Source organism: Rhynchophorus ferrugineus, unplaced genomic scaffold (genome assembly GCF_030347505.1).
Source record: "Rhynchophorus ferrugineus isolate W39M unplaced genomic scaffold, kcgeb_rfMv2 rfM4, whole genome shotgun sequence".
Classification (NCBI taxonomy): domain Eukaryota; kingdom Metazoa; phylum Arthropoda; class Insecta; order Coleoptera; family Curculionidae; genus Rhynchophorus; species Rhynchophorus ferrugineus.
Window position 1 is genome coordinate 60,167,100 of NW_027472583.1, and position 15,269 is coordinate 60,182,368.

Sequence of the window (15,269 nt, forward strand, 5' to 3'; positions counted from 1 at the left end):
ATTTACTGCGGTCGGACACGTGCGGCATTGCCAATTATGCTCTCCAAACTATTATATCAAATACGAGTAGGATAGGAAGATTTGTAGGTGGCGGTAATTTTGGTAACATTTGGAAATACAGTAAGCATTTCGCTTTGTGTTCTTAATGGGGGAATCAAAAAGGTAATTTTGGTAATCAAATTATTACTTAGTTAGTCATTCTCTTTTTTATAATTTTAGATAGTACAATTGTATAGAAATATTGTTTAATTAGTTCTTGATTTAAATGTTTAGTTTATTTTTATTATATATATACTAATTTTTTTCTATATAGCTTTGTTTTATATTACAATATTAATAGAATCGAGTAATTAAATAGGTAAATCAAATTGCTATGGAAGGACGAAACATGGAACAGAAGAATCTTTTCTATTGTGAAAACTGCTCGAAGTCATATTCAACCCACTCTAATTTGAATGTCCATATGAAGAGAATTCATTCAGGTAAATTTTTGCAAAATTTTAATTTTTGACTTTCCTGCTGGATCTTATGATAATTTTATATTTTAGAAAAAACGTCTGCATTAAATTTGAATGGTGCATTTATTTTTAAAAGTGTTACTTATGAAAACGAATATAGCAGCAAACAAATACTGAAACAGTATGGATCCAAAACAAATCATCCTGCTATTAATGAAGATACCGATATAACAAAAACACTGTACACATGTGAGTTATACCAACATACTACAACGAAAGCAAATCTAATGAATCATATAGTCATCTCGTAACATAAATGTTGGGAAGGAGTTATTGAAATTTAACACCTTTAAAGAATTTGGAAAAATGATGTGGAACAGATTCATTTGTCAAGAGACGATATATTGTTGTTGAAATACTACTAGATAAGGGTATGCTTTTGGCCATAATATTTATTTTTTTAGTGCCATTTTAATACGAAATTGGCCCAATATTTATATTACAAATAAATCAAGAGTTTTGAAGGTGTAGTTATGCAGATATTAATTATTTCTTAAACTTTTGAAATGAATAGATAGTTTGAACTTAGAGGTAAAAATCATTTCGTTATAACATCAGCACTGATTGTTTGACTTTCCGTGGCAGTGATGATCAAAGCATCAAAAGAAGATTATAAATTAAATTCATATATAGGTGCCGACGGTGCAGACTTCCCTTGATCTGGTCCCCAAACACGGAACCAATCAGAGCGTAGTCTTGAAATGGACATGTGGCTCCATGAGACAGACGGATCAGGTATTGTTCCCTACATATATAGTATAGAAAAAATATATATATCATATAGGAATAATTAATCACCGGCAGGCCTTTTGTCGGATCTGATATATTGATTGTTTTGACTAAATCGTTGTTCTGACGAAGAAACATCTGTAAGTCTTGGCCAGAAGGTGTACTATGAGTTGAAAATAAATGTATATCTAAATAAACTATCATCATACCGAAGAACTATCCGTCAAACTGTCGATACAAGGGTGTAAACTTAACTAACTAAAATTTACCCGCATAGCACCCTATTCCGTACCAGAGCTTCTTGAAAAATGTTCTCACTTAACTAATATAAATAGATCTCATATCCAGGATGAAATATGCAAAAGCATTGCAGTTCAAAAGCTCTACAGGTAGTAGAGTCGGACTGACAAATGAAGCTGTAATCAATCCCCACAAAAAGAGTTTTTTGGTGAGTTAAATTCCATATGAAACTCAACTTTAGTTTTTGACCTTTTATATTATCTTGATTATTATTATCAAATTTTATTATTAAATACACGTGAATAATAAATTAAATTAGTAAAATAATATGAAATATTATTTATTAAAATCAAGACAAACTGGCCATACTTTATATTTTGATAAAGCAGTTAGTGTATTTAACATTTTTATTCCTTAAAACTTAAATATTCTTAAATATAGAACCTACAATACAATTAGACATAAATCCGAAAATTGTTATTAAACATTTAAAATTCAAGTCGGTCTCAACGATTCTTTAACTGAAGAAAATGACGAAATATAATCGAGAAAATTGCAATAGAGCTAGATCAGATTTTTACCCCCGAAACTGTATGGAACTTAATATATTTGGAATAAACGCAACCTATATTACACTCTCCCATAGCATAAATCTTAATATGTTTTCACAAATCCTCTTTTGATGGTATTTTGGGTTTTAAACACGCAAAGAAACAAATTACGTGAAAAACATTTTTAACAAAATATGTAAATTTTGATTTACAAAATAAAATTTAAAATGTACGTATGGAATGCATTGGCATCGTTTTAGATAAAGTTGAACCTTTAACTTTCAGTTGTAAAATAAAATATCACAAATTCAGAAAATCCCATAATTACAAAAACTATGGTACTATTATGGCCAAAAATAAGAAGATAAAAATTAATTTCAAATGATATTTGATTAGATTATCATAGAATATTGTCATGGAATTCACCAATTTGGGTAGTGCCGAAAATACTTGACGAACTAACAAAATGAAATCCATGTTAGATTTCGTATGCCAAGAAATGAAAATGAATTAAAATAAAATTATTTATAGGCCTTTTTAAATATTATGATTTTATTAAAAATTCGATGAAATTGTGAAACCTCTTATAGTACAATAGTAACTTTGTATCCTAACTTTGATAAATAATTCATATGTTTCAAATTTTGTAACTTGTGTAGTTATTTCCGACTTGAGGGATAATGATAAAATTGAATGACCGAAAGCTTCTCGAATATTAACAATACGGAAATAAAATACTCAATAACCGAAATAGGATTATTGTCAATTGTTTGGAACACTAAATCACTTTAGACCTTATCTTATTGGAGTAAAATTTTAATTAGCCAACGATCACAGAACCAGAAATAATTAAAATCTTGAAATACAAGGACATGTTAATAACCTATTTTTAAAATTATTATTTTAGTTACAATCACACAGCAGTTGTTATCGGCGAATCTATTGTAGGCAAATTTAAATTGTCTTGATACATTTTAGTTCAATTTATTAATTTATGTCCTTTTTTGCATTTGGTTGCACAAAACTGATTTTTTTAGAGTCAAATATATAGTAAATAATCCAAATAAAACCGAAGCGCCCTAAAAATTTAAATGTTTCATATAAATCTTACTACTATGCAAAACTATATTTTATTTAATATTGGGATATTTTAGTATTTGCGAAAACTAATTAGCAAAAAAAATTATTTAGTATTATTGTGAATTAGGTTAACGGATTTCAGGCTTCAGATGAACGGCAAAATCTCAATATGCAGCTGGGGCAAATGTGTAAATCCTCCACTATATCAAGGCTTATTTATATTTTCCCTATATGTAAATACTAATTTAACATATCGGCAACGTTGCAGTTCGTCCGACGTCATTTTGTTTTCGAATGACAGAGGTTGAATGGTGTTTCCATCCACTAGTCGAAAATAAAAGGTTATTTATAAGTGTCTATTTGACAGTATTGCATCAGTCTGTAAAATACCGAAATTTACATTTACTGGATTTAGAGAAGTTTTTTGTAGAGCTATTTATTAATAATGGGCAAGAAAAAGGGTAGGTTTGCTCTTAATTTTTTAAAGGAAACTTACAAATAATTTATGATTTAGGAAAGAAGAGTGATAAACAGCCAGCTAGTCAGGGCACCCAGCCTGGACAGCCATCAGGTTCTCAAGATGATGGACAACGAGGTATATAATTTACAATCATAATTTAAACTTTTTTTAACCATTTGAAATCTGAAGGAGACACACCAAAACCTCAGAGTAGGCCACCGCAACATGGCAAAGCACAACACAAAGGCCAACAGGGACCGGCTCAACAACAGAGAGGTCCACAGCAACAGGGTGGACCATCACAACAACAGAGAGGTCCACAGCAACAAGGTGGACCACTACAACAACAGTTTGGACCACCTGTTCAACAACAGAGAGGTTCACAGCAACAAGGTGGACCACTACAACAACAGTTTGGACCACCTGTTCAACAACAGAGAGGTCCACAGCAACAAGGTGGACCATCACAGCAACAGAGAGGTCCACAACAACAAGGTGGACCACTACAACAACAGTTTGGACCACCTGTTCAACAACAGAGAGGTCCACAGCAACAAGGTGGACCATCACAACAACAGAGAAGTCCACAGCAACAAGGTGGACCACTACAACAACAGTTTGGACCACCTGTTCAACAACAGAGAGGTTCACAGCAACAAGGTGGACCACTACAACAACAGTTTGGACCACCTGTTCAACAACAGAGAGGTCCACAGCAACAAGGTGGACCATCACAGCAACAGAGAGGTCCACAACAACAAGGTGGACCACTACAACAACAGTTTGGACCACCTGTTCAACAACAGAGAGGTCCACAGCAACAAGGTGGACCATCACAGCAACAGAGAGGTCCACAGCAACAAGGTAGACCATCACAGCAACAGAGAGGTCCACAACAACAAGGTGGACCACTACAACAACAGTTTGGACCACCTGTTCAACAACAGAGAGGTCCACAGCAACAAGGTGGACCATCACAGCAACAGAGAGGTCCACAGCAACAAGGTGGACCACTACAACAACAGTTTGGACCACCTGTTCAACAACAGAGAGGTCCACAGCAACAAGGTGGACCACTACAACAACAGTTTGGACCACCTGTTCAACAACAGAGAGGTCCACAGCAACAAGGTGGACCACTACAACAACAGACAGGTTCACATCAACAAGGTGGACCACCACAACAGTGGGGGCCACCACAACAAGTACCACAATCTTTCCAAAAGATAGAACAGAGAACTGCACCCCAGCAAAAAGGACCACCCCAGAAACAAGAACCGGTTCACCAAAGACAGGGACCAAAAAGTCAGCAGCCAGGTAAGCTCAGATAATAAAATTGATTATCTTAGATCCAGACTAAAATGTTATTTTATTTCTATAAAAAAATATTTCTTTTATGAAATAGGACGTCCTGAAGATAGGGGCGATGAGAATCTAGTATCCAAGTATAGAAGTACGCCTGGCAAGAACGGTAGAAAAATCCGGGTAGAATCTAACCATTTTGAGCTGAATTTGAGTAAATTAAATGATGTGGCCTACCATTATGATGTTGAGATTGAACCTGTAGAATCCAAGGCCAAAATTGTTCCAAAGAAGTTGATGCGCCCTATTATCAATGAATTTACAAAAAAGTTATTTCCACAAAGGTAATTAATTGTCGTTTATTTTTTATGTATCTAATTACTGCAAGGGGGAGGACAATTGCCTTGGTTTCCTTTTTTAAAATTTGGCAATTGAATTTCTAGAATTATATAAACCTATTTTTTTAATTAATTTCAATAAATGGTATACTAAATTTGTGACGTCAAAACGTCGCAATGTTGCCGCATCAACTCTGAGTTTTAGTTCAATTTGGCTTTGACATAGGACAAAATTCTAATCAAAATAAAATACTTGAACAAAAATGTTATTAAATATAATTTATTTTAACATTATAGTACATCTAAAAACTACAGTTAAGTATACAGCCACAGCATTGTGTTTCTTTTTAACTAGAATGAAATGAGAAGGAAAATATTGTCTGATTCTGAAACGAATTTAAAAATTACGGCAGGCAATACATTAAACATCTTGATGACGTATGTACAAATACACTTTGAATAGACTATATGTTTTTGTTATAGTAAGATAAGGAGAAATAAATAAAATTATTTCTTTTTTATATGCCTCCTATATATATAAGGCAGTACATTTTTATACAGAGTCTCATCCCCCTGCTAGTAAATAATATGGTATAGATAGTGTTGGTCTAATTATAAAATAAACTATCATTGACGTTATTCGCTAGGAATCCTGCGTTCGATGGACAAAAAAATATTTACACTTCCACTCCGTTACATCCAAATTTAGATATGCTGTTTGAGGAACAAGTTGCTATCAACGACGAGGGTAAAACTAGGACCTTTAAAGTTACCGTAAAATCTGCAAAAACCAATCCCATTGACATGACTGTAATCAAAAATTGTTTAAGCATTGCTAGTACACCTAGAGAGGCTCTGCAGGTTATCGATATTGTTTTGAGAATGGCTTCATTGCGCAATTGTCTACCTGTAGGGAGATCGTTTTATAGGAGACCTGAAAGACCCATAGACTTATCTGGAGGTAATTTTACAGTATTTTTAATTTGTGACCGTTACATGTATATATGGTGTTCTAGGTATGGAAGCCTACACTGGTTTTTATCAATCAGCTATAAGAGGTTGGAAGCCACTGTTGAATGTTGACGTGGCCTTTAAAGCTTTTTACAAGAGCATCCCAGTGATAGACGCCCTGTTAGAGCTTTTTGTTACTCGAAATTCCCAACCAAGAGTTTCGGACCTTGCCCAATTGCAAGAGTATCAAGTAGCAAACGCCAACAAATACTTAAGAATGCTGCGAATACAATACGAACTGCCAAATTTCCCAGGCAGTAGGAAATTTTACCGTGTGAATCGTTTATTTAGCAGCGCGAGTAGTCATCGCTTCGACTGTCAAGGCCAAACTATTACCATACAGCAATATTTTTCCCAACACAAGAACTATCCAATTAGGTATCCGGACATTCCCCTATTGCATGTTGGTGATCCAAACAGAGCGGATAAAATTTTGATACCGATGGAATTGTGCACAATCGTTCCAGGTCAACCACTACGCGGAAAATCAAATGAAGAACAAACCAGGCAAATGATCAGGTAAGACACTTTACAGGTTAAACAAGTAAATTAGTGATACTATATCATATTTTGTTTTTTGGTTTCTATTTTTCTACTATCCAGAGTTGGCCAGAATACATGTTTTGCTATAATTAAAATATAATTAAAATATAAAAAATACGAAAATACTATACGAACATTTTGAAAAGAAAAAATCAAACACTGTGTAATTATTTATCAATATATAAGCATTCCAATAATAAACCATAGTTATAGTTCTTGTAAATTATTTATATCTTGAGGAGTATGTAGTATATATTCTCAAATTAATCTAAAATATCACTTGACACTCAAGTTAAAATTTAACTGATTTTTTTTTTATTTTTCTATCTATTATTTTAAGTATATATATTATGTCCAAGTTATTTAACCTTTTATAAACATATTTAATTTTGAAAGGAAAATGAGAAAATAAAACAACAGGCAAGGTAACGAAAAATTTATTTAACAATCTTTAAAATTACTCAACAATATATCTTGCCACGGCACTGAAAAAATACTTTCATTGTCTCCTCATCGAATTTACTCAGTATACAAAAACAGTATAGAAACCTCTCTCTCAATTCATTCAATAGATGCAAAGAATGCAACTCAAATCAATATGCGTTAGATCTTTGTGAAGAATATGCACGTATACAAAAAATATATCGATACCTTTAAGATAAACTAAAAGTAGTATATATAATATAGTATTAGTCTTAAAATTAAGTACCAATTTTAAAGATTTATTAAGCATTTATAGTCTATTCAGAACAGTAGTGACACACGTGACCTCTTAAACTATATATACATTAAACTTTTTCCGCACTAGTATAGGTAGAGTTCTAGTCGTTTTTTTATGTGGTGGTATCCCCCGAAGGCCTAATCCACCTAATTAGCAATTGTATATCTGAGTAATGTAGTTTACTTTCATTAGAGAGCATATTTACTTTTACGCTTAGTTCTTGTTTCCTTCGATGCAATGTTTCCTTGTAAAGTCATTATATTTACTATGTTTGTCGTTAGTTTGTCCTGTTACTACCTGTATACATCTTTCTTGATAAAACTACATTAAAACACTGCATTCTCCTTAATGCATTTGCCATATCTGTAAAACAGTTAGTATTATTTCTCATACTTATTAACCAAATGTTCATGTATATTCTGAACAATATCACACATAGTCATAAAGTTTTCACACTCTATAATACAATTTCCTACAATTAAAGTATATTAATTATATACTAACCTTTAGTTGTTTCCTCTTTCATCATCCTGTCTTGGTAATTGTCAGCATTGAATAATAAACCAACATTCATAAAGTTTTATTCAATCACTGTTACTTTCAGAAACACTAATCAAGGTTATAATCAAGCTGTTCATTTTTAATCTATCAAAAACTTGCTCAAGATTCTACCATTTGTCAATTTCTTCTCCAGTGTGTCTGATCGAGCTCACACAAATTGAAGGTGTTATTTTCGACAATGCCTCCTTCCATAAACCCAGACAGTTCTGGTTTGAATATCCTCCCCGACCCGATTATCTATTGTAATTCTTTGCAATACCCCATATCAACTCAATTGGATTAAAAAGGCAGTGATAGGGAGGAAAAGGTAATACTCTGTGGCCATAACATTACTGAATGACTACCATGTGTCTTTTCTCAGGTTTATTTCTAAAAAAGTAAATTACATAAAATGTAATTAAATATTTCATTTATATTTACCGAGTAACAATTTGAAATAGTTCTTTCTTTAACGTGGTTTCCTCGAAACATCTCTAACAGCATTTTATTTCTTTTTAAATAGAATAAAATGGGAAGGAAAATATTGTCCGACCGTAAAACGAATTTACAACTTTTGACACACACACCTTGGTCACGTGTGTCATTAGTGTTTTGAATTGACTATATATATCCCATAAAACATGTTCGGATACTCGAAGTATGGAGCTTCGGCTTGTATGGTGTTTTTTGTGTGTAAAAAACATAATATGCATCATTGCGGTCACACGGTTTTGATAAATAGTCTACTCAGGAGGATCGCCCTTTTTCCCGATTTTTCTAGATGGAAACAGAATGTGAATCGTTCCATACTATCTTATTTTTCGAGGTTCCATTTTGGTAGTATTTACAATAGATAGTGAGATTATATCAGTTTAAGTTGTAAGAAGGAAACCACTATAGATTTGGTCGCATATTGGACCTATTTTTGGTTCAAGGCTCGTGTTATATTCTTGTATAAAATGTCTTGTTGTTTGGATGCATAAGACTTTTTCAGACAATCACCATGATTAAATAACATGCTAACATATTACTTTCTTCCTCAGATATGCGGCTACCTCTACAGATGTAAGAAAGAAAAAGATAAGTGATGGCCTAAGGATGGCTGATTATAATTCTTCGCCAGCTGTGCGTGAATTTAACATCACAGTTGGCAGTGAGTTTCAACAGCTTGAGGCGAGAGTCTTGGAACCTCCGCCATTAAAATATGCAAATAGAACAGAAAAAGTTGCAAGAGGAGTTTGGAAAAGTTCAATTTTCTTAAAGCCAGCTACCATTAGCTTATGGACTATTGCTATTGCGGTCCAGAGATACCCACCTAGACCTGATGATTTAAAAAATATGCAAAGATTGGTAATTATAATATGATTTTTCATACCTATTAGACCTATAATTTTTTTACGAAGTTTGCGACAGTTTATTGTTATCCCAGTCGAATTTTTTTAAGACTAACGACTTTGAGTCACATTATCATATCCCTCGTAATTTCCCATGCCATTATTGGTTTGATGTATTTTGAATGATATGGTTGCATTTTTATGTACATGGATGATCAACCAGTTAATCTATGATTGCGTTTCGTTTGACAACTCAAAACCAAACTATCGTCCTTCCAATAAAACAAATAAAAATATTTCCAATAAAAACGCCAGCAGCTTATTTAATAGTATCAATACTTATCTCTCTAACTCATTTGACTGGTAAGAACGGGCCCCCATTACCTCGTTTCCGTTCGATGTTATTAATATTTTGTTATTTTAGCATTTTGATGTAATAATTTTGATGTAATTTTTTTAGTTGGTTTCGGAAGCGAGTCGAGCAGGAATGAGTTTCAGTAGTCCGGCCGCCGAACCTTTTCCAACTATAGGAGGCAGGCAGACATATGCAGATGTTTTGAAATTTTTCCAACAACAAGAGTCGAAAAAATACGACATAATTTTCGTGGTGGTTCCGGACAGCGGCCCTCAATATTCCTACGTTAAGAGAGCGGCGGAGACTCAGACAGGATGTTTGACGCAGTGCGTCAAACAAACCACAGTCTGTAGAAAGATGAATCAGATGACGGCGCTGAACATTCTTCTTAAAGTTAACAGTAAGATGAACGGCACCAACCACGCGCTCGGTGATAGGCCACCAATTCTAGGACGTCCAGTTATGATCATGGGCGCTGATGTAACCCATCCGTCGCCAGATTCGCAGAACATCCCCAGCGTGGCCGCCGTCACGGCTTCTCACGACAGCAACGCGTTCAAGTACAACATCTGTTGGCGATTACAAGACCCCAAGCTGGAGATAATCGGCGATCTAAAAAACATCGTCGTAGAACAGTTGCACTTTTTCAAACAGGAAACGAACCGTATGCCCGAAGCGATTGTATTCTTCCGCGACGGCGTCTCAGAGGGTCAATTCGAAGAGGTCGTGACCAAGGAAGTGGCAGCCATAAGGGGCGCGTGCAAACAAATGCAGAAGGAAGGTTTCGAACCCAGAGTGACTTTCTTGGTGGTACAGAAGAGGCACCACACCAGACTGTTTCCGAAGGATTCGAGAGATTCGCAAGATAAAAATAATAATGTTCCCGCAGGTAAGGTTCTAAGAATATGCATAAGATGGCTAATTAGTAGTAGGTATACAACTATTCCACTCTTTTTTCTCAATTCAAGATTTTATTATGAAAAATTATTGATATCTTGTTCAGCAAGTTTCTGTGCACTCACAAGGTTCTAGCGATTTTTCTCCTGATGTCCTTCAAAGCTCTAATCCGTAGGTTTCCATTTCTTCTTACAAGACGAAAAACAACAAACTAATGAACCTCAATTTTGTTAGGGCGTATTTACCATTTTAAAAGAATTTTATCAGTATATGAGTTCTGTTATGACTTGTGATCTAAATGATTGATTGATTATTTACTTGAACTTGATTATTTTTTTGATTTAATGATTAGTGCAGTTTCTGCATCCTCTCTAATAAAATTAATATCAATTTCCGAGGTTCAGAAATCGGCTAAGGTGCTTATATCTTTTTTGGGGTGCTGAAGAAGATTTCCTCACCAATTACCAATTTTAGTCGCCTCAGCCTCCCTACACTATTTCTTCATTTCCTCTTTCATGTATCTTTGCGATCGATGCTGTAAGGGCTTCAACTCAGAGCGTTGCACTTATTTTGTGAGGATAAATTTGATACAAAAGAGAACACCAAAAAATCGTACGAAAACATTTGGGCTAAAAAAATCTCTGTATGACAAAGATGAATTCTCTACACGAGTTTATTACAGGGTTGTGCAGATACCACAACGTACGGGTGCATACGTCATGCATTACTGAAACGAACAAATAATATTTTCATTCGTCTTGTTTACTTAGCTGTATAACTTGGATCCATCCTTTCATTCTTTACACAATACAAATTGTATACTAACAGGTAATTGACCTGAAAAGTCCCCGGCCTGACACGTAGATGGCGCTACTTGAATTAAATCCATATGTCTTTTAGTTAGCCCTAACCCTCAAAAGATGTGTAGATACATTTAACAGCTGTTGGATCATTAGTTTGTGAATTATAGCACTTTGAGTGAAGCAACTTTTGTTATTGTGATAAAAATGGATAAAAAGGTTGCTTTTTGAAGGAAAAAAATACAGTTCAAGCAAAAACTTGGTTTGATGCTGACTTTCCGGATACTGTCCCAGGAAAATCAACCATCAAGGATTGGTATGCTAAGTTTAGACGTGGTGAAATGAGCACCGAAGACGATGAACGCAATGGACGGCCAAAAAAGATTGTTACCAACGAAAACATTTAGAAAATCCACAAAATTATTTTGAATGACCGTAAATTGAAATTGAATGAAATAGCAGATACTCTAAAGATATCAACTGAACGTGTACATCATAATTTACGAATATTTGGGTATGAGAAAGCGCTGTGCAAAGTGGGTGCCGCGCGAGCTCACTTTTGACCAAAAACAACGACGAGTTGATGATTTGGAGCAGTGTTTGAAGATGATCAAGCGTAATAAACCCGAGTTTTTGCGTCGATACGTGACAATGGATGAAATATGACTCCATATTTTCACTCCGAACTCCAATCGACAGTCATCCGAGTGGACTGCACACGTCGCTCCAAAGCGTGACAAAACGCAACAGTCGGCTGGCAAGGTTATGGTGTCTGTATTTTGGGATGCACATGGAATAATTTTCATTGACTACCTTGAAAAAGGAAGGACCATCAACAGCGACTATTGCATAGAGTTATTGGACCGTTTGAAGGTTGAAATCGCCGAAAACCGCCGTATTTGAAGAAAAAGAAAGTGCTGCTTCACCAAGACAATGCACCGTGTCACAAGGCAGTGCAATCGATGGCAAAAATTCATCATCAAATCTCATATCTTAAAGGAATGCTCGCTGGGAAGAAATTTTCGTCGAATGAAGAGGTGATCGCCAAAACTGAGGCTTATTTTGAAGCAAAGGGCAAATCGTACTAGAAAAATGGTATCGAAAAGTTGGAGGGTCGCTATAATCAGTGTATCACCCTTGAAGGGAATTATGTTGAATAAAAAAAACTAATTTTGCCAAAAAAAAAAATGTTTTACTATGGTAGGCCGGGGACTTTTTAATTAACCTGTTGCATATCTTCAATTGGCTGCCTACTTAAACAAAGTACTACTTAAAATTATTAAGAGATTATTACTATTTCGTTTTTCTTCTGATCTAATTATATTGTTTGTTATTTTTTAGGGACGTGTGTTGACACAGATATAACGCATCCCTTTATGACAGATTTCTACTTGGTATCTCACGCCAGTATCCAGGGCGTGGCAAAACCAACTAAATACTGCGTGCTGCACGACGATAATAATATGGATCACGATCAAATACAACAGTTGACTTATTATCTGTGTCATATGTTCACCCGTTGTAATCGCTCAGTGAGCTATCCAGCCCCCACTTACTATGCTCACTTGGCTGCCGCTCGGGGCAAGACGTACATTGAAAATGTCGACATCGATTTGCAAAATTTAGAACAAGAATTTAGACGCTATCAGATCAAAGACTCCATTCAGAAGGCTAAACCAATGTTTTTCGTGTAAATCGAGTAGTGAAATGTAGTTACAGTTTTTCAGAAAGGCTGAGATGATCTATGCGATAGACGTCAAGTTAGTCTCATATCAGCTAACTGGATAGCTTAATTTCTCTCTAATATCTAAATTCTATTATTTTCAATAATATTTTAATAAATAGTTGTTTCGTTAATTTAATACCATGTACGGTGATTGATATAACGGAAATATATTTATGGGAATATAAATATTGCTCTTTTAACTATTCATGCCTTTCTACCAATTAAAAATTTGGATATAAACAATTTATCATTATTATCATGATAATAAACAACTTCCTTATCAAAATCAAAAATAACCGATATCGAATTTCTAATGAATCTGAGATTTGGGTAGACTACAAAAGGTTGAAAGAGGTTGTCTCAAGTACAGAACCAGAAGTTTCAACATATCTGAAGCTATGAAGAAATAAGACGACACGACGGTAATGAGGAAGCCGAAAAATGATGGCCATGAAGAATATTTAACCGGCAACTCCTAGAAAATAAAGAGACTCTCGTCATAATCCTGTGGAGAATGACAAGCTGTATTTTATGTTAACGAGAACTCTAGCATTGGAGACGTGAACAAACAACGGTGGGTTTGGATTGAAAAGTTTATTTAATAGAGAGGAAACACTTCTAGTATCGCTCTTTAATTTAATTTTTGTTTAATGCATAGTTTGGTACGAATATATGTTTTATATATTTAAGTTGCAAAAATATTAATTATAAATCGCAATTATCTGGCCGTAATATGAAACGATTTAAGGTATATCACCAATAATACAACAGTGGTGAAGCACAATTTCAAGTTGATGAATACTCTGGGGCCATTGTAAATTGGAATGGTCTAGAACAGTGGTGTATTCACTGTCTAAATATTGAATAAAATAAAATTGTATTTATTTGTATAAAACCTATATATGTCTGAATTTGTAATGAAAGTTAGATTTGGGTGGGCTACAAGAAGTTGAAAGAAATTGTTTCAAGACAGAACTAGAAGTTTCAACATATCTGCTATGGAGAAATAGCAGGACAGGTTAAACCAGAAGAAACGACTGGTGTGGAGGTTGAGAATGCCGGAAAATAGATGGCCATGAAAAATATTTAATTGACAATCCCTAGAAAATAAAGAGACTATGACGACTGAGATCTATGGAGAATGACAGGCAGTGTTTGGCTGTGTGTTTTATGTCGAACGAGAACTCTAATATTGGACACGTTAGATATTTGTAGTATTAAATACTTTTATTATGAAATTAACACTTATATTAGTGTATAAAACAAATGTGAATCAGCAAAGGGTGGGTTTGGATTGAAAAGTTTATTTAATAGAGAGGAAACACTTCTAGTTATCGCTCTTCCTTTTCATTTAATTTTTGTTTAATGCATAGTTTAGTAAGAATATATGTTTTATTTTAAAATATAGGCGACTTTATTGAACGCATCGAATTATTTAGTTCCACAAGAATTAATATGACCCTTTCAGCTAGATATAATGTTTGGTGTAAATTTACAAAAGTTGCAAAAATATACGAATAATTAGATTACATGTTTCACAATTATCTGGCCGTAATATGAAACGATTTAAGGTATATCACCAATAATACAACAATGGTGAAGCACAATTTCAAGTTGATGAATACTCTGGGGCCATTGTAAATTGGAATGGTCTAGAACAGTGGTGTATTCACTGTCTAAATATTGAATAAAATAAAATTGTATTTATTTGTATAAAACCTATATATGTCTGAATTTGTAATGAAAGTTAGATTTGGGTGGGCTACAAGAAGTTGAAAGAAATTGTTTCAAGACAGAACTAGAAGTTTCAACATATCTGCTATGGAGAAATAGCAGGACAGGTTAAACCAGAAGAAACGACTGGTGTGGAGGTTGAGAATGCCGGAAAATAGATGGCCATGAAAAATATTGAATTGACAATCCCTAGAAAATAAAGAGACTATGACGACTGAGATCTATGGAGAATGATAGGCAGTGTTTGGCTGTGTGTTTAATGTCGAACGAGAACTCTAATATTGGACACGTTAGATATTTGTAGTATTAAATACTTTTATTATGAAATTAACACTTATATTAGTGTATAAAACAAATGTGAATCAGCAAAGGGTGGGTTTGGATTGAAAA

At 34.3% G+C, this 15,269-nt stretch overlaps 2 protein-coding genes across 14 annotated transcripts; both read left to right on the forward strand.

The window, feature by feature from the left end:
* The first annotated feature begins 35 nt into the window (after window positions 1-35).
* On the forward strand, window positions 36-3,580 carry LOC143194893 (uncharacterized). 2 transcript variants are annotated; one of them, XM_076401674.1, is made up of 5 exons: window positions 36-162; window positions 359-482; window positions 549-707; window positions 1,152-1,253; window positions 3,387-3,580. In XM_076401674.1, exons 2-4 carry the CDS (start codon window positions 374-376, stop codon window positions 1,175-1,177), a joined length of 294 nt encoding a protein of 97 aa, XP_076257789.1. In that variant the 5' UTR covers window positions 36-162; window positions 359-373; the 3' UTR covers window positions 1,178-1,253; window positions 3,387-3,580. The 2 variants fall into 2 exon arrangements, with proteins under 2 accessions (XP_076257789.1, XP_076257788.1); XM_076401673.1 differs by lacking the exons at window positions 1,152-1,253; window positions 3,387-3,580 and having other exon boundaries at window positions 549-769.
* On the forward strand, window positions 3,441-13,331 carry LOC143194876 (protein argonaute-2). 12 transcript variants are annotated; one of them, XM_076401645.1, is made up of 11 exons: window positions 3,441-3,579; window positions 3,633-3,713; window positions 3,768-4,442; window positions 4,482-4,529; window positions 4,569-4,895; window positions 4,984-5,224; window positions 5,866-6,179; window positions 6,235-6,748; window positions 9,077-9,383; window positions 9,828-10,611; window positions 12,761-13,331. In XM_076401645.1, the coding sequence occupies exons 1-11, from the start codon at window positions 3,564-3,566 to the stop codon at window positions 13,111-13,113; spliced, it is 3,660 nt and encodes a 1,219-aa protein (XP_076257760.1). In that variant the 5' UTR covers window positions 3,441-3,563; the 3' UTR covers window positions 13,114-13,331. The 12 variants fall into 12 exon arrangements, with proteins under 12 accessions (XP_076257760.1, XP_076257762.1, XP_076257761.1 ...); XM_076401647.1 differs by having other exon boundaries at window positions 3,768-4,403; XM_076401646.1 differs by having other exon boundaries at window positions 3,768-3,908; window positions 3,972-4,529.
* The last annotated feature ends 1,938 nt before the right edge of the window (window positions 13,332-15,269 follow it).